Here is a 20,314-nt window from a genome sequence, read left to right as displayed (position 1 = left end):
GACTGTACTTTCCCTTTAATTCAGTAATGTCCATAAATATTTATAATCCACCAAATATGAGTTTTTCCATTCTTGACTTTCAGTGTCATTGTATAAATAGTATTTGGCTGGGAAGCAATTTTAATCAACTTTCCTATCTACTTTTAATATCAAAATTTGTTTTGTTTTCTTGGAATGCTTTGTTGAAAGCTAAACCTAGGTAGGCTCATGTGTTAATTTCTAAGATCTTGAAGGCTGCCTCTTATCTCAGTGTGCCATATAATGTGCTCACTCACGTGGAGTTATCTAGGAGTCAGCATTAATTAGCTAAAATGCAAGTTTGTCACAAGAACTGAAATAAGGGTGGAGTCTGAAGAGGCTTAGATACAAGGTAATCAAAAGGTAAAAAGTATAATATAACCGTGTTGGTTATGCAAAACTCGGGAATAGGCAATATAAGGGATTATCTATCTTTTTAAACAACAACAATTCTGGAGAATACTGTCCCTTTAAAAAAGGGACACAAGTCAAAATTAAACTTTCATGATTCAGATAGAGCATGCAATTTTTTTTTATAACTTTCCAATTTACTTTTATTAACAAAATGCTCAGTCTTTTTATATTTACAATTTTTAAGGCACAAGTTCATACTGAGCATGTGCAAGTGTTCGTAGAATATACGTATATGCATTTGTGATTGGCTGATGGCTGTCACATGATACAGGAGGAGAGGAAATAGACATAACTGAAACTTGTCAGAAAAAAGAAATCTACTACTCATTTGAAAAGTTCATGCATTTGATGATTATGCAAATCTATTGTATTCACTGAAGCTTTAACTAAACATTGAACACTGAAAATTGTAATTTGTCCTACGTTCGCTTGAGAAGACGCAAATAATGTAACCTACGGTTTCAAAATGCTGCTAATTGCATAAACCAGTTATTTGATGTGCAGCATTTTTTAATTGAATTTTATTATAATTAGACCTACAATATACAAAAAGAGTCAACAGCCTTAATGGGACAGGAAACTCCAAAATTTTCTTTCATGACTTGAATAGAACATACCATTTTAAACAACTTCTAATTTGCTTCATTATCTTGTTATCCTTTGCTGAAGGAACAGCATTGCACTACTGGCAGCTAGCTGAAGACATCTAGTAAGCCAATCACAAAAGACAAATTTGTGCAGGCACCAAATAATCTATTTCAACAAGGCTTACCAAGAAAACGAAGCACATTTGAAAATAGAAGTGAATTTTAAAAAAAAAGTGTCTTAAAATTACATGCTCTTAATTGTGCAAAAAATGCCTAGCATCACAGGAGGTCCCCCATAATCTGATCGAATCCTTGAAATCATGCAATTGCATTGACTATCGTAATTTCATTTTTAAGGATAATGTTTACATCAGAACTTTCAATGTTAATCATTTGACCCAGGCATGCAGGGGTTAAGATTCCCTATTTTAAAAAAAGCACAAAGCACAATTTTTGAACAGGTCGTTTAATGTCCTTTTAACCCTATCGCCCTACATTCCAGCAATGCATGAAAAGAAATGCATAATGAGGCCCAATGGATTGTGATGTCCACAATGCAGTAAGATTTAACATAGCAATGCTTCCATCATATTGGAAGAACATTTTTCATCAAAAAGTCAAAATATGTACATTTGTTATATTAGGAATCAATGCTGCATAACAACAACAAGATGTACTACACCACTTATGTTTTTCTAAACAAAAAAAGAAAGCAACAATGCTCTTGGTTAGTGAAAGAAGTTCAGTTAAGTGAATGTTACTATAGATCAGGGCTCAACTATCCAAGTCGCCCACAGAGTCCTAAAAATAAGGCCTGGCTCATATTTTATGGTCCTTAATATCCTCTTACAGAATTATGTGATGTTGATTTGGGAAACTATAGTATATGTAAGGTGGTAGCGAGTGGGCTTGCAATTAATGTATATAGTCTACACAACAGCGACCTGCAGAGGAAAGCAGGAGCAGTATTTTACATTGTGTTGCAGGCTGATGTTAATTTGGAAGTAAACCCTTGGGTGCTGGTAACCTTATAATTTTACCAAACTGCAGTGGCATTTTGGTTGTGGGAGAAGAGCCCCGGGCAAATGGAGAAGAGTGCAGAATAAAATCCTGCAAGCTACGCAGCACTAAATAAAAAGCAGGAGAGTAAAGTTAATTCAAATGCACTTAAGTTCCCACATGCTGCTCAATTTCTGACCAAGACTACACTGCTTTGAGTCTGGAAAATATGCCTGCAGTTGGGTGTGCTCTTCTTCCCACTGCTTCTTGCTTCCAGATGCCGCTTTGACTGCACCACACAAATAAAGTGCGGCACAAAGGGCAGCGCAAAGTGGGCTCCTACTTACAAACATTAGGTGCAAATTTTAAGTTGTCATGCATTACTTAACGCTAGCTGCTGATTGGTGACAGCGCATAAGTATCCGATGTGTTCAGCTATTCCCCAGTAGTGCAATGTTCTTTCAACTACAGATACCATGAGAATAAAGCCAATTTGATAGTATAGTAAACTGGAAAGTTGTTTAAAGGGACACTGAACCCAATTTTTTTTCTTTTGTGATTCAGATAGAGCATGCAATTTTAAGCAACTTTCTAATTTACTCCTATTATCAATTTTTCTTCGTTCTCTTGCTATCTTTATTTTAAAAAGGCATCTAGGCTTCATTTTTTGGTTCAGTACCCTGGACAGCACTTTTTTTATTGGTGGATGAATTTATCCAAACAGCAAGGACAACCCAGGTTGTTCACCAAAAATGGGCCGGCATCTAAACTTACATTCTTGCATTTCAAATAAAGATACCAAGAGAATGAAGAAAATTTGATAATAGGAGTAAATTAGAAAGTTGCTTAAAATTTCATGATCTATCTGAATCACGAAAGAAAAAAATGTGGGTTCAGTGTCCCTTTAAAATGTTATGCTTTGTCTGAATCATAAAAGAAAAATATTGTGTTTCATAACCCTTTAAATTTCATTCCAGAGTCATTTACAAGTACACACGAGACTCACTTAGATCGAGAACGTCTCCTGTTGTCATGGCGACGTCTTGAAGGGCTGGGAGATCCAGAGGAGCTGCTGGAGCTGGAGCTGCGTGATGAGCTGGAGCTTCCCGAGCGGCTGGACGCAGAGGACGAACTGGATCCTGAACTAGAACCGGAGCTTGAGCCAGAAGAGGAACTAGAGGAAGAGCTAGAGCGGGAGCTTGACACAAAATGGAATTGGAAACAAACAAACAAAAACAACAAAAAAACAAGCGAGCGTTAAGGAACTAGAGAGACCCAGAATGCACAAAACACAATCGCATGTTGTAAAACAAAATATTCACCTTTAATATTACAGCTGTCGTCTGACCTAAAAGGGACAGTAATTTTTTTTATTTTTGTTATATGGATTTTTTTTTTACAACTGATGCTCCTTGGCTCACTATTTTTGCTTATGGAGCGGTGTTCCTGTCCATTAATGGAACTATATCAAAAGTGAAGATAAATCCTAGCGTTTCTAAAATGCTAGGATTTACCATTGGAACAAATAAAAGGGGACTTTCAGTCATGAAGTATAAAATATACAAAAACAAGCCGGATTTCACGCACGGCTATTGGCTAAGAGGTGAAAACAGCACCTCTCCGCAAAATAGCGTCCTGCTGTGGGCAGCCTTAGCAGCTCAGTGCAGCGAACTCAGCAAACTCATAGTGTAAAATATTTCATGCTGAAAAGCTCCTTAATGACTGAAAGTTCCCTTCATTTGTTCCAATGGCAAATCCTAGCGTTTCACAAACGCTACAATTTACCATCACTTCAACCAGCGAACAATCTGACCATAAAGATAAGCTGTACACAAAAACAATTCCAGTTAAACTGATGTTGTACACTAGATTTGTGTTTGCATAAATGTTTTGTAGATGATCCATTTATATAGTCAATCTGGGAGTGATTTTGTAACAATGTATAGTTTTACTTTAAATAACATTGTGCTGATTTTCAGACTCCTAACCAAGCCCCAAAGTTTTAGATGTATACCGATGTCTACAGACTCCAGTTTGTCTCATAGGTCTTCTCATATGAGTGAGGGGGGGGTCTGCTCTTGCTGCTTTCCCAGCCTAACTTTATCAACAATGCTAAACTGGGAGCTTATAAGTAAGTTTTTATAAAGATTTTATACAGGAATTTTAGATCAGTATCTGTGGATATTCTTCTTTAAAAGCATTGTCCATTACATGCAGTTATATGAATATTGGTATATGCAGCCCCATTAATTAAAAAAAAAATAAAAAAAAAAAATACCCAGATTTAACTTAAAATGTTCAAAAAAATAAATAAAAAATTAAAAGCTATTTTCTACATACGTCCCTGTAAGTTATGAGTTATGACAAGCTACACTGTAAAAAAGTTATTTGACAAGGTGGCCCCCAATAGTTAGAGGATATTAAACAATACATACATGCCAGAAATAATGATGTATTACTGATATACTTAAAGCATAGATTAGCCTTAGAATACTTATATTTTCAATAATTTAACTACTAATGCAACTGTAATAATAAATCTAAGTGTAAAGGTTTAAAGCGACAGTCAACAAAATGATTGTTTAAAAAGATAGATAATGCCTTTATTACCCATTTCCCTACTTTGCACAACCAACATTGTTATATTAATATACTTTGACAATTAAACCTGTAAATGTCTGCCTGTTTCTAAGCCACTATAGACAGCCTGCTTTTTTGTTTGCTTTTCCCAACAGGAGACTGCTAGTTCATGTGGGCCATATAGAGTTATTTAAAAGTCGGCACAACACAGCACTAACTGGCTAAAAAGCAAATCAATAGATAATAAATAAAAAGTAATGTGATCAGGGGGCTGTTAGAAGATGCTTAGACACAAGGTAATCACAGAGGTTAAAAAAAAAGAAAAAAAAGTATTAATATAACAATGTTGGCTGCAAAACTGAGGAATGGGCAATAAAGGAATTATCCATCTTTGAAAACAATAACAATTTAGGTGTAGACTGTGCCTTTAAGTTTCTATAAAGTACTTTATTTTCTAAAAGGTAAAGGGGTGCCACCGTGTTTGAACTAGTTTTGTATTTCTATTTATCTCTGTTTGTGCAAGCAATGCTGTGTGGAACCCCTTTTAGATTATCCTATGTTCTACACAGCCTTGTTTGGGCAGTCTCTTATTGCAGGTTTTATATCCGTCCCCAATTGTCTTCATCAGGGCAAATAAATAAAGCTCCAACATAAGTTCAAACATGGTGGCCCCTGACTTTATAGAAAGTCAATGGAATTTATAAAACCAATTAATTCCAGAGTTACATTACAGGAAAGGAAGACAAAATCAATAAAACAATTATATTATTGCAAAGTGTTTCTAACTACACATAATTAACCATTTTATATTACAATCTCATACGGTTTAATATCCAAGTAAATTTAAAACCGCGACTAAAAGCCACAAGCTGCTATTTTTTTTTGCCACCGGTCAGTAACTGTCATTACTTGCAAAATGGCAAAAAAAAAAAAAAGTAGAAGTTGCAGAAACAATATCTTTTGGGCACAGCTGTGACAAGCCTCGGGGACCTTTGTCACAACATAACTGTACATGGGTACAAAAAGCCGTTACCTGCTACTACTGCTGCCACTTGAAGCGCTTCGTCTCTTCCTAGTCTTGTCACGCCCACGATCCTTCTCCCCAGCTTCTTTAGTCGGAGCCTTTTCCTTGGTCCGATCTTTATTTCTGTCCTCTGATCGCTCCTTACGTTTAGTGGGAGATGGAGCCCTTAGAAAAAGAAAAATATGAATTATTTTTTAAAAATCAAATTAAGAGGACTTGGCAGACTAATGTTCATGGACTGTTTATATGCTGAACTGACACAAAGGCATTGATGTAGCTGTCAATCTCTGCACTACAGGGAGCCAGCTGCTGATTGGTGGCTGCATATATGTCTCTTGTCATTGGCTCACTCCATGTGTTCAGCTAGCTCAGTATTGCATTGCTGCTCCTTCAACAAAGGATGCCAAGAGAATGAAGCAAGTCTGATAATAGAAGGAAATTGGAAAGTTGTTTAAAATGGTAGAATAAATCTGAATCATGAAAGAAAGAAAAAAAAATGTGGCTTTCAAGTTCCTTTAAAGGCACACCAAAAAGTCAAAATGAAACTGTCATGATTCAGATAGAGCACACTCACAATTTTAAAAACGTTCCAATTCACTTCCTTATCAAAACAGAGTCTTTATACATTAACTTCCTAAAGGCACCAGCTCCTACTGAGCATGTGGAAGAATTGGAATGTTGTGATCGGCTGACGGCCGTTACATGATACAGGGGGAATAAGAAAAGAGCCAACTATGAAATTGTCAGAAAAAAATAAATAAAAAAATCTACTATTCATTTGAAATTTAGACCAAGTGATTTTGTTCTAATGCATTTGTTGATTATGCAATTCTACAGTTTGAATTTAACATTCTTTATCTCACCTGGGCGCCACTGGTGCCTCAAAAAGTGTGCTTAGCTCAAATTTTAGGGTACAAGATCCCTGCACATTCCAGTATATCTTCTGCTTAAAGTGATATGGGATTTAGATAGAACATGCAATTTTTAACAACTATCTAATTTTATTTCTATAAATGTAATTTGTTCTCTTGGTACCGTTTGTTGAAAAGCAGGGAAGTAAGCTCAGACGTCTGCCCATGTTTGGAGCACTATATGGCAGCAGTTTTGCAAGAATGCGATTCATTTGCAATAGCATTAGGGCCGTATTTATAATAAGGCAGAGTAGGCATGTTCCTTCAGTCAACCGCTATAGTGGGGCGCCTGTCTGCCTATTATAAATACCAGTCAGCCAGCAACTAGATGACCATCGTCCGTGAAACACCACTGCATGCGCGGCGGCCATCTTTACCAAGGTCATTGGTTGCAAACTCTAGTAAGCTATTTAGAACTGTCTCTAAATGGCCTTAGCAGAAAAATATTTTTGCTGTGGCTGCATTGCTCTTTATTACCTTTGCGTGCTTTTTAAAATATATTGTGTGTAGCAAACAGTGTAAAAAAAAAAATGTAAAAGCTCCTGCTTTGTATCATGTACCCTAACCTGAAGCACATTAGATTACTGATTTGGGAGTGTGCACAGCTTCAGTCACAGGCTGTGCGAATACCTGAGCTCCAAGATGGCAGCCCCTAGTACAACGAGGCAGCGTTTCTAAGTAGCTGGCACCTTTAAGCTATTAAAACAGGAGTATTGATTAGAAAAGAGCTGCAGGAACAGGATGAAATGCAACAACATAATGAGTAGTTAATTTATAGTTGCACTTAGCAGTTTGTCCCTTTAAAGTGAGAGTTTAGTGCTGGCGGACAGGTTAAGGGGACAAGCAGTTACTACATAACGTGTAGATGTAAGAGCGCTCAGTCCCCTCTCACCAGCTCGTCCTCACTTCCTCCAGTAAATTTAGAAGTTATGTGTACTGCCACACATTCGGAGCCCAGCTGCTTAAAGGGACAGTCTACAACAGAATTTTTATTGCTTAAAAAACAAAATTTATGCTTACCTGATAAATTTATTTCTCTTGTGGTGTATCCAGTCCACGGATCATCCATTACTTGTGGGATATTCTCTTTCCCAACAGGATCACCCACAGCAGAGCTGTCTATATAGCTCCTGCCCCAACTGCCACTCCCAGTCATTCGACCGAAGACAAGCAAGAGAAAGGAGAAACTATAGGGTGCAGTGGTGACTGTAGTTTAAAAATAAAACACACCTGCCTTAAAATGACAGGGCGGGCCGTGGACTGGATACACCACAAAAGAAATAAATTTATCAGGTAAGCATAAATTTTGTTTTCTCTTGTAAGGTGTATCCAGTCCACGGATCATCCATTACTTGTGGGATACCAATACCAAAGCTATAGTACACGGATGAAGGGAGGGACAAGGCAGGTACTTAAACGGAAGGCACCACTGCCTGCAAGACCTTTCTCCCAAAAATAGCATCCGAAGAAGCAAAAGTATCAAATTTATAGAATTTTGTAAAAGTATGAAGCGAAGACCAAGTCGCCGCCTTACAAATCTGTTCAACAGAAGCCTCATTTTTAAAAGCCCATGTGGAAGCTACCGCTCTAGTAGAATGAGCTGTAATCCTTTCAGGAGGCTGCTGGCCAGCAGTCTCATAAGCTAAGCATATTATACTCCTTAGCCAAAAAGAAAGATAAGTTGCCAAAGCCTTTTGGCCTCTCCTCTGTCCAGAGTAGACAAACAATGCAGATGTTTGACGAAAATCTTTAGTAGCTTGTAAATAAAACTTTAAAGCACGAACCACGTCAAGATTGTGTAAAAGACGTTCCTTCTTTGAAGAATCCTTTGAAGAAGGATTAGGACACAGTGACGGTACAACAATCTCCTGATTGATATTTTTATTAGATACCACCTTAGGTAGAAAACCAGGTTTGGTACGCAACACTACCTTATCTGCATGAAAAATGAGATAAGGGGAATCACATTGTAAAGCAGATACTAGAAACAGAACTTTACAAGATAAGAGCTTAATATCTATGGAATGCAAAGGTTCAAACGGAACCCCTTGAAGAACCTTAAGAACTAAATTTAAACTCCAAGGCGGAGCAACAGGTTTAAACACAGGCTTGATTCTGACTAAAGCCTGACAAAATGCCTGCACATCTGGAACCTCAGCCAGACGTTTGTGCAAAAGAATAGACAGAGCAGAAATCTGTCCCTAAGAACTAGCTGACAAACCCTTCTCCAATCCTTCTTGGAGAAAGGATAATATCCTCGGAATCCTGACCTTACTCCATGAGTAACCCTTGGATTCGCACCAATGAAGATATTTACACCTTATCTTATGATAGATTTTCCTGGTGACAGGCTTTCGCGCCTGTATTAAGGTATCAATGACCGACTCGGAGAAAGCACGCTTTGATAAAATCAAGCGTTCAATCTCCAAGCAGTCAGGCGCAGAGAAATTAGATTTGGATGGTTGAAAGGACCTTGAAGTAGAAGGTCCTGTCTCAGAGGCAGAGTCCATGGTGGAAAGGATGACATGTCCACCAGATCTGCATACCAAGTCCTGTGTGGCCACGCAGGTGCTATCGAAATCACAGATGCTCTCTCCTGCTTGACCTTGGCAATCAGACGAGGAAGCAGAGGAAACGGTGGAAACACATAAGCCAGGTTGAAGGACCAAGGCGCTGCTAGAGCATCTATCAGCACTGCCTTGGGATCCCTGTACCTGGATCCGTAACAAGGAAGCTTGGCGTTCTGGCGAGACGCCATGAGATCCAGTTCTGGTTTGCCCCAACGTTGAATCAACTGTGCAAACACCTCCGGATGGAGCTCCCACTCCCCCGGATGAAAAGTCTGTCGACTTAGAAAATCTGCCTCCCAGTTCTCTACTCCTGGGATATGGATAGCTGATAGATGGCAAGAGTGAATCTCTGCCCATCGAATTATCTTTGAAACCTCCAACATCGCTAGGGAACTCCTTGTTCCCCCTTGATGGTTGATGTAAGCTACAGTCGTGATGTTGTCCGACTGAAATCTGATGAACCTCACTGCCGCTAGCTGAGGCCAAGCCTGAAGAGCATTGAATATTGATCTTGGTTCCAGAATGTTTATCGGAAGGAGTGCCTCCTCCCGAGTCCACGACCCCTGAGCCTTCAGGGAGTTCCAGACTGCACCCCAGCCCAGAAGGCTGGCATCTGTCGTTACTATTGTCCAATCTGGCCTGCGGAAGGTCATACCTTTGGACAGATGGACCCGAGATAGCCACCAGAGAAGAGAATCCCTGTTCTCTTGATCCAGATTTAGGAGAGGGGACAAATCTTTGTAATCCCCATTCCACTGACTAAGCATGCAGAGTTGCAGCGGTCTGAGATGAAGGCGGGCAAACGGAACTATGTCCATTGCCGCTACCATTAAGCCGATTACTTCCATTCACTGAGCCACAGAAGGGCGAGAAGTAGAATAAAGAACACGGCAGGAATTTAGAAGTTTTGACAACCTGGCCTCTGTCAGGTAAATCCTCATTTCTACGGAATCTATCAGAGTTCCCAGGAAGGAAACTCTTGTGAGAGGGGATAGAGAACTTCTTTTCGTTAACTTTCCACCCATGAGACCTCAGGAATGCCAGAACAATGTCCGTATGGGACTTGGCAATTTGACGCCTGTATCAGAATGTTGTCTAAGTAAGGGGCTACTGCTATGCCCCGCGGCCTTAGGACCGCCAGAAGTGAGCACAGAACCTTCGTAAAGATTCTTGGTGCCGTGGCTAATCCAAAAGGGAAGAGCCACAAACTGGTAATGCCCGTCAAGGAAGGCGAACCTGAGAAACCGATGATGATCTTTGTGTATCGGAATGTGAAGATAAGCATCCTTTAAGTCCACGGTAGTCATGTATTGACCCTCCTGGATCATAGGTAGGATGGTTCGAATAGTCTCCATCTTGAAAGATGGGACCCTGAGAAATTTGTTTAGGATCTTGAGATCTAAGATTGGTCTGAAGGTTCCCTCTTTCTTGGGAACTACAAAGAGATTTGAATAGAAGCCTTGCCCCTGTTCCTCCTTTGGAACTGGGTGGATCACTCCCATAACTAGGAGGTCTTGAACACAATGTAAGAATGCCTCTCTCTTTATCTGGTCTGCAGATAATTGTGAGAGGTGAAATCTTCCTTTTGGGGGAAGAAGCTTTGAAGTCCAGAAGATATCCCTGGGACACAATTTCCAACGCCCAGGGATCCTGGACATCTCTTGCCCAAGCCTGGGCGAAGAGAGAAAGTCTGCCCCCTACTAGATCAGTTACCGGATCGGGGGCTGATCTTTCATGCTGTCTTAGAGGTAGCAACAGGCTTCTTGGCCTGCTTACCTTTGTTCCAAGCCCAGTTAGGTCTCCAGACCTGTTTAGACTGGGCAAAATTTCCCTCTTGTTTTGTATTAGAGGAAGTTGATGCCGCGCTCGTCTTAAAGTTTCGAAAGGCACGAATAGGGTCTGAGGAAGGGCGTGACCTTTTCCTCCAGTAATATCAGAAATGATCTCCTTCAGTCCAGGCCCGAATAGGGTCTGCCCCTTGAAGGGAATGTTGAGAAGCTTAGACTTTGAAGTAACGTCAGCTGACCAGAATTTAAGCCATAGCGCCCTACGAGTCTGAATAGCAAAACCTGAGTTCTTAGCCGTTAGTTTAGTTAAATGAACAACGGCATCCGAAACAAATGAATTGGCTAGCTTAAGCGCTTTAAGCTTGTCAAGTATATCATCCAATGGGGTTTCTACCTGTAAGGCCTCTTCCAGAGACTCAAACCAGAAGGCCGCAGCAGCAGTGACCGGGGCAATGCATGCAAGAGGCTGGAGAATAAAACCCTGTTGAATAAACATTTTCTTAAGGTAACCCTCTAACTTTTTATCCTTTGGATCTTGGAAAGCACAACTGTCCTCGACGGGGATAGTTGTACGCTTAGCTAGTGTAGAAACTGCTCCCTACACCTTAGGGACCGTTTGCCATAAGTCCCGGGTAGCGGCATCTATTGGAAACATTTTCTTAAAAACAGGAGGGGGAGAGAACGGTACACCTGGTCTATCCCATTCCTTAGTAATAATTTCTGAAAACCTCTTAGGTATTGGGAAAACAGTGTAAACAGGCACGGCATAGTATTTATCCAATCTACACAATTTCTCTGGCACTATAATGGTGTCAGTCATCCAGAGTAGCTAAAACCTCCCTGAGCAACACGCGGAGGTGTTCGAGCTTAAATTTAAATGTTGACATATCAGAATCAGGTTGAAGCATCTTCCCTGAGTCAGAAAAATCACCCACAGATAGAAGCTCTCCTGCCTCAGCTTCTGCATATTGTGAGGGGATATCAGACATAGCTACTAAAGCGTCAGAGTGCTCTGTATTTCTTCTTGCTTTCCTTGTAACCCTGGTAGTTTGGACAATACCGCTGTAAGGGTATGATCCATCACTGCCGCCATGTCTTGTAAAGTAAACGCCATGGGCGCGCTAGATGTATTTGGCGCCTCTTGAGCGGACGTCCCTTGAGCGGGAGTCAAAGGTTCTGACACGTGGGGCGAGTTAGTCGGCATAACTTCCCCCTTATCAGTTTCCTCTGGTGATAAATCTTTTAACGCCGTTATGCCGTTCTATTCCGTCATATTTACACTGGGCTTTAAAGCCGTTATGACGGAATAGAACGTCATAACAAACGGCTGTCCTGAAGCCTTCTGTGCTTCAAGGACTTGATCGCGGTCTGGAGGGCGTTCCTAGGGTTGTAGGGACGCCCCCCAGATGCGATCCAATAATTGAAATCTCGCGATCGTATGCACGATCGCGTAGTTTCAATTTGTCTACATCGGAACAGGTGTTCCGATGTAGGCACTTTAACCCTGTCACGAAAGGGTTAAAGCCAAAATATGATCTTTATAACTTAAAGTAAAATCAGTACATTTGGTACACATTCTAAGAGGGGGTTCCACAATGGCTTCTAAACATAATGAACAAGGAGTTTCCTCTATGTCAGACATGTTTAAACAGACTAGCAATGAGACCAGCAAGCTTGGAAAACACTTTAATAAATGTAAACAAGCAAAAAATATAAAAACGGTACTGTGCCTTTAAGAGAAACAAAAAATGTTACAAATTGAAAAACAGTGATAAAAAGCATTAAATCTTACGAAATTTTTACAGTGTGTATAATAGGCTAACAGAGCATTGCACCCACTTGCAAATGGATGATTAACCCCTTAATTTCAAAACCGGAACAAAAAAAAGATAAACGTTTTTCAACAGTCACAACAAACTGCCACAGCTCTGCTGTCGCCCTACCTGCCCATACGACTTTGGAAGGCACAAAAAAAAAACCTTTAGAGAGGTCCTAAGTGTTCAGGGGACTCCTTCAGGGAAACTGGATGTCTCAAGCTGCAAAATCTAATGCACATTTAGGCGCGAAAATAGGCCCCTCCCAACCTGTATTCACAGTGAGAGGGCCTAACAAAACTATCCCTAGGCAAAATCTAGCCAGCCATGTGGAAAAAACTGGGCCCCAATAAAGTTTTAGCACCAATATGTAGAAAAAAACGTTTAAACACTTCCAGCAAACGTTATCTTATTTTTCAGTAATGTGAGAAAGTAATAAGAATATTACCCTTTACAGCAAGCATGATACTAATCGTTATTAAATCACTAATCAGGCTTACCTTAAATAAATCCGGTATTAACAGCATTTTCTAGCATATTCATTTCTCTAGAAAAATTTAAACTGCACATACCTCATAGCAGGAGACCCTGCACGCCATTCCCCCAGCTGAAGTTACCTATCTCTTCAGTTATGTGTGATAACAGCAATGGATCTTAGTTACAACCTGCTAAGATCATCAAAGACCACAGGCAGGCTCTTCTTCAACTTTCTGCCTGAGGCTAAAATAGTACAACTCCAGTACCACTTGAAAATAAACTTTTGATTGAAGATAAACTAAATAAAAACACCACATCTCTCTAGCTACTTCCTTTCTTGTCGAGAGCTGCAAGAGAATGACTGTGAGTGGCAGTTGGGGGAGGAGCTATATAGACAGCTCTGCTGTGGGTGATCCTCTTGCAGCTTCCTGTTGGGAAAGAGAATATCCCACAAGTAATGGATGATCCGTGGACTGGATACACCTTACAAGAGAAAGATAGATAATCCCTTTATTACCCATTCCCTAGTTTTGCATAACCAACAGTAATATGAACACACTTTTTACCTCTGATTACCTTGTATCTAAGCCTCTGCAAACTGTCCCATTATGTCAGTTCTTTTGACAGACATCTATTTTAGCCAATCAGGGCTGGTTCACTGGAACTCCATGTGCGTGAGCACAGTGTTATCTATATGACACACATGAACTAACACCCTCTAGTGGTGATAAACTGTCAAAATGCCCTGAGAGAAGAGGCAGCCTTCAAGGGCTTAGAAATTAGCATATGAACCTCCTAGGTTTAGCTTTCAACTAAGAATACCAAGAGAACAAAGCAAATTGGTGATAAAAGTAAATTGGAAAATTGTTTAAAATTATATTCTCTATCTGAATCATGACAGTTTATTTTGGACTAGACTGTCCCTTTAATGTATATTGGCAGGAGAGGCAAGTGGTGGCGTGTGGGGAGGAGAGCTCTGATTACAGCAGGGAGGGTCGACAAATTTGTTAAAAATTTAGGAGCCAGGCAGTGGTATTTGTATATAGAAATATGGAGAATACCCCAAAAAGTTAGGAGGTTTGTCGAGCCCTGGATTACAGTATACCTTTTTTACAGGTACACTGGAGGACCTTTGAGATATTGGGGAGCTATAAACCAAATAACACTTAAAAAATGGTCCAGGGAAGCAGGGACACAGCCATGCCTGGGGTATTGCTCTTCCACTGTATGTTACTGTACTCCCCCTTTTCAGTACGTCACTTTGTCCCCTTCCACTGAACAAAAGTAGGTTTTTCCAACTACTCCAGAGAGGTTAATAGGCCATGACAAAGACTTTAAAAGAATGGAGCATCCAAATTATATTTGTTCCTTATAGGCCATAACAGTAGACAAAGGGACAGTATAGTCCAAAATAAATTTTCATGATTCAGATAGGGCATGTAATTTTAAACAACTTACCAATTTACTTTTATCACCAATTATGCTTTGTACTCTTGGTATTCTTAGTTGAAAGCTAAACCTAGTTAGCTCATATGCCAATCTCTTTGACCTTGAAGGCCGCCTCTTATCTGAAAGCATTGACAGTTTTTCACCACTAGAGGGCATTAGTTCCTGTGTGTCATATAGATAACACTGTGCTCAAGCAAGTGGAGTTACCTAGGAGCCAGTACTGATTGGCTAAAATGCAAGTCTGTCAAAAGAACTGAAATAAGGGGGCAGTTTACATAAGCTTAGATACAAGGTAATCACAGAGGTAAAAAGTGTATTAATCAAACAGTGTTGATTATGCAAAACTGGGGATTATCTTTTTAAACAATAAAAATTCTGGTGTAGACTGTCCCTTTAACTTTTTAAAGGATGTGTCCATGGTTTTGCAATGCCATCTTTTTCTGCACGATTGTGTGTGTGAATATTTCGTACCCAATTAAAAATGACATTTTATCCATTGCAGACTAACTACTGCATGCTGTGTCAAAATAAACATTTTTTTTGCTTAACAGTATCCGGTGCTGAAAATGTTTCAGCATTTATCACAGGTAATAAAAAAAGGATAATTTAAATGGATAGTCTAGTCAAAATTAAACTTTCATGATAGAGCACTGGTTTTCAGGCCATATTTTTAGGATATCTGTACTGGAGCACAGGAGAAATAATCAGCCGATTAGTAAATATGGTTATTTTACCTTCTCTCATCTAAGGTAATCCAGAAAACCTGGACTGTTGGGGAGGCCTGCGGACAGGTTTAAAACCAGTGAGATAGAGCATGCAATTTTAAGCAACTTTAAAGTTTACCCCTAGTATTTTTTGTTCTCTTGGTATCTTTATTTGAAAAAGCAAGAATGTAAGCTTAGCAGCCAGCCCATTTTTGGATAAGCACCTGGGTGGTGCTTTCTGAATGGTCTCTAAGTTTAGCCACAAACCAGCAAGCGCTACCCAGGTTCTGAACCAAAAATGGGTCGGCTCCTAAGCTTACATTAAAATAAAGATACCAAGAGAACGAAGAAAATGTGATAATAGGAGTAAATTAGAAAGTTGCTTAAATTCATCAGCACTATCTGAATCATGAGAGTTTAATTTTGACAAGACTATCCCTTTAAACGTAAAGGGGGATATTTAATAAACTCGTTTAGTATGGCCCATCACCACTTACATACAGAGTTATAAGCACGGTGGAATTATAAAGTAGCCGGGTGGTGGCAGTGTAATGTTTTCTAGTATATCATTTTCAGCAATGCAAAGCACAAATTAACTGCATAGTTTTACATAATCATAATTTTATTGCAAATTATTTTATAATTCTTCATACCCAAAAAAAGTTCAAAATATCCAAAAAATGAACTTGTCTATCACTGGGCTTTACTCTAAATAATTAATCCAATTATAAATCGGAGTTGAAACCAAGAAAAACTCTGGTTCTTAATTTAAAGATCCAGTATGTCAGTGATCAACAAATCTGTTTAAACATTAAGAGCCAGGAATGTAGAATTTTAGGAGTCAGTGACTACCCTGGCTCCTGGGTTTGACAAGCCCTGCAGTACATTTCTCATTTGCAAAGGAGTTTGTAATGAACTCCCCCCTCATTGTGGTTCTAAACACCTTTTCAATGGCACACCACCATTTTCTTCTTATGAAACTTTACAAAATGCTCAACTAAAGAGGTAGAGGAGTTTCCTACATTTATTTATTAGAGAAAAATGCACATCACAAGTTGCGAGTCCAACATACTGAAAATGGCATAAATCACAAGTGATAATATATGCAGATGTACAATTTAATCAACTGTTAATCGCTTAAGCATGTCATAAAGATGATGTAAAGACAAAAAAATAACAAAGGGAAAAAAGTGAAAATTCATAAACATATCTGTATACATGTTAAAAATCCCATTGGGGTCCCGTGGTTCTTTCTGAGTGTTTCAGGTAACCAAAATATGTTGGGGGAGGGGAGAACGTGCTACAGCAACACTAAAACCGCAAGAGGCAGACCTCAAAATTAGGGTACTTTATTGGTCGAAATTGCCTTAAGTTTCCACCGCTTGCCTTTCATCACAACCCCCTCCAGCAGATAGGGGTTTAACAGTAACAGAAATAAATACTCTAGGACTACAGAATATTTATCGCAAACCAAATTATAAAATCACAAGCCTAGTGTTAGTGCTTTACACAGGGTGTTTGAACACAAATGACAAATAGAAAAAATAAAATCTTGAAACATTAGTCTGTCTTATAAAAGTTGAAATCCTAAGGGCTCGATTTATCAAGCTACGCGGACAGAAGCGTCCCTGTCTGCTGCAGCTCGCCTCTGGCGGACAAAATTCCGCTGGCAGAATTTAACATTGCGTGCAATGACTCCCCGTGCACAGCCAATCAAGCGCGGGCAGAAGCTGTCAATCTCCCTGGTCGGACGAGATTAAAATTCTCCACCTAAGAGGTGGAGAAGTGACTAGGAAGCAGCGGTCTGATGACCGCTGCTTGATGAATTGTGACAGTGGGTTCTTTTGTAAGAACCTGCAGTCGCAGAGAGAAGGGCTTGATAAAATGAGCCCTTAAAGGGCCACTAAACCCAAAATCTTTCTTTAATGATTCAGATAGAACATACACATTTAAACAACATTACAATTTACTTCTATTATTTATTTTGCTTCATTTTTTAGATATCCTTATTTGAAGAAAAAGCAATGCACATGGGTGAGCCAATCACACGAGGCTTCTATGTGCAGCAACCAATCAGCAGCTACTGAGCATATCTAGATATGCTTTTCAGCAAAGAATATCAAGAGAATAAAACAAATTAGATAATAGAAGTAAATTAGAAAGATGTTTAAAAATGCATTCTCTTTCTAAATCATGAAAGAAAAAATGTGGGTATCATGGCCCTTTAATATCAATATCCAATTAAAGCCACAGAGGCAATAGTTACCATCCATCCAATAATATGTATTAATCTCAAACACGGAAGTTTTTCAGTACTACATTATTTTACTTACTATATACTTATGCAGTCCATAATTGTGTTTGAATTGAGATGTATAGAACAAAACCTGGGGGGGGGGAATCAAACGCATGCTTTGAGGAACCCTTGAAATGACACCAAACAAACCCAATTTTTTTAAAACACTGCACAAGATTAAACATTTTGCATTTAGATCAAACTAAATCATCACTACTATGAAAGTTGAGCAAATGTATGTTCAGCATTTGAGACAATTTGCTCTGCTAGAAATATAACTGAACATTGCAATTTGGGTTCAATCATGAACAATAATGCAGTGTGCCAATATCCAGGGATTAAATGGGGAGTGATATTTCAGGGGGTAAAAGTCCAGCTCTCCCCATAGTCTGAGAGAGGCATCAAAGACATGGTTCAGATAAAACGTGCAATCTTAAGAGACTTTTCAATATTCATTCAGTGCTCTCCACAGAAAATTTTGTCAGCTGGGTGGCATTATGAAGTAGCCGGATGGGGGTAGCGTAATATTTTTTCATATCATTTTCCACTATGCAAAGCACAAATTGCATAATTTAACAATTGTATGTACTGAGTGTGCAACAATTTTTACATATTAGCTCATTTTAGCCGGGTGGTGACTAAAATCAACTAGGTGGTACATCCACGAAAAAGGTCCTGGGGAGAACACTGACTTATATTACCAAATGTAATTTGTTCTCTCTGTAGGAGCTGGCTGGTAACTACACACATGCCTCATGTGTTCAGCTAAGTCACTGTATTGCATTGCTGCTCTGTGGCTTAACCCTTTAAGGACACAGCTTTCAGTTTGCTCAATTGTTTTATGACGGAAAAATTCTGTCATATGTCCTTAAGAGGTTAAAGTGATGGTAAACCCAAGCGTATAAAAAACGCTAGGATTTACCAACACTAAAAACAAACCGTTTGTTTTGTAAAAAACGATGTTAAAACTCACCCTAACTGTAAGGAAAGTAGATTGCTTACATAGCGTCCACGGCAGAGCGCTTTGTTCAATGAGGTGACATTTCCACCTCTAGACCAATAGCTGTGTGCGTCAACTGACATCCTAGCACAGCTATTGTGTTAGCGATCTTCTTTCCTTACAGATAGGGTGAGTTTCACATTGTTTTTTACAAAACAGAAACGGTTTGTTTTTAGTGATGGTTAAACAAACTCTAGGATTTATCATCACTTTAAACAATGTATTTACCACCTTTGCATGCAATCATAAAATGCTCTATCAAATTATTACATTTTATTTTTTGCACCTCAATGTAAACAGTGGTTTCACTGGAGTCACAAACGTTAATACATTGTTGCAAACATTCAAAAATGATCATTTTATAAAAAGCACTTTACACAATTACAATCAATGCTTGCAACAATCTACAGACAGTGCTAGAGGATAATTGTTACCTGGGAAATCTATGAGGAGAACAAAACTTTTACACACAAAAAAGTCACTCCCCTTTTTGTCCCTGGAAATACAAATTCAGAGCCATTACTTGAATAGCCATATTTTTTTTTACAATGGAATAATGCTGTAGGGTGGAGAAAATGCCAAAACTAAGTTTTAACAGCTGTTTATACAAAAAAAAAGTACAGGGTTTAATTTTGTTTTAACAAGTTTTCTACACTTTGCTCGCAGTCCACTCATGAGATAAAAAATAACTTTAAGTGTACTTTTTAATGTGAAGATATTGACACCCATATCCTACAGGTCAGTTTAACCCCACACAGCAAATAAAGATGGCATCAGCCATTTACTTTATTCTGCAACTGAATTACATTTAATACAATTAAACCTACAAAAACGCTATATGGAAACGAGGGTTCATCAACCACGTAAGAGCCCCAATCGTCAATCAACAGGAATACAGCACGTACAGAATCGGCCTAGTCAGGCACGAAGCCACGGTATAGCGTAGGGGCCTTAGCCCCCAAAACCATTCATCCCCTCCCCCGTCCAAACCTAATATAATCTTAGAATTAATACTAATCATCAATAATTCAAGGCAGGGCCGCCACCGGAGCAACACAAGTTAAGATCCCTAAGGATGGCAATGGATTCTTGATCACCCCTTACATTTTCCCGGCCTTTCGCTGCCGCTCTCTCCTCAGCTCAGACAACCCGTCGCGCTCACTCTGACGTGAGGCCGCCATCCTGAAGCCTGGAAGAAACCTTTGTCGCTTTGTCGGTGACGTCAACAAGTGGGCGTGTCTTAATAACAGAACTTCATTAAAGACGTGCTGAGCGATTTAAAGGGCAATGCAATAGAGAACTATAGCAGACCGAGGTAAGCAAAGGGTTATTTACAGTTTGAGGTCCTCCTACTAATGTGGCATCAGATCCCAGAAGGCCGTGCTGGTGCTTCCTATCAGCATAAAAAACAAAGCGAGAGAAACTGGCAGTGGGGCTTTGTGTTTATATTCGCTGTAACAAGAGGATGTGTTAGGTAGGTAGGTGGAATGCGCTTAGTATATGTTTCTTAAAGCTTGTACATTAGGCACATGAGAGTAAGTTGGTGCCTATGGGGATAAGGTACGTAATGTGCCTTATGGGTTTTATATACTTTGTATGTAGACTGTCGTATTAGGAGAGGTGACCTGATGTTTCTGTAAAAAATTACTCATGCATTAGGTGATCAGTATCTTAATATCTATAT

General features: G+C 39.4%; 2 protein-coding genes across 4 annotated transcripts in view; one reads left to right on the top strand and one right to left on the bottom strand.

Annotated features, from left to right (window-relative positions):
* RNPS1 (RNA binding protein with serine rich domain 1) overlaps positions 1–19,853 on the bottom strand; it is a 36,561-nt gene extending 16,708 nt beyond the window's left edge. Inside the window, exons 1-3 of one of the 2 annotated variants that reach the window (XM_053694641.1) lie at positions 19,735–19,853; positions 5,632–5,787; positions 3,025–3,216 (exon numbers count right to left, since the gene is read on the bottom strand). In XM_053694641.1, coding sequence (XP_053550616.1) covers positions 3,025–3,216; positions 5,632–5,787; positions 19,735–19,811 — 425 coding nt within the window. In that variant the 5' untranslated portion in view covers positions 19,812–19,853. The remainder of the gene's footprint in view (positions 1–3,024; positions 3,217–5,631; positions 5,788–19,734) is intronic. The other variant, XM_053694642.1, reaches the window with a different exon arrangement.
* A 49-nt stretch (positions 19,854–19,902) lies between these two features.
* LOC128642004 (uncharacterized) overlaps positions 19,903–20,314 on the top strand; it is an 86,561-nt gene continuing 86,149 nt past the window's right edge. Inside the window, exon 1 of one of the 2 annotated variants that reach the window (XM_053694640.1) lies at positions 19,903–19,945. The gene's annotated coding sequence lies outside the window, so the exon portion shown is untranslated. Of the gene's footprint in view, positions 19,946–19,978; positions 20,105–20,314 lie in introns of those variants that run through there. The other variant, XM_053694639.1, reaches the window with a different exon arrangement.

Source organism: Bombina bombina, chromosome 11 (assembly GCF_027579735.1).
Source record: "Bombina bombina isolate aBomBom1 chromosome 11, aBomBom1.pri, whole genome shotgun sequence".
Taxonomy (NCBI): Eukaryota; Metazoa; Chordata; class Amphibia; order Anura; family Bombinatoridae; genus Bombina; species Bombina bombina.
The sequence above is the reverse complement of the archived record's forward strand: the minus strand, read 5'-3'. Positions and strand labels throughout refer to the sequence as shown.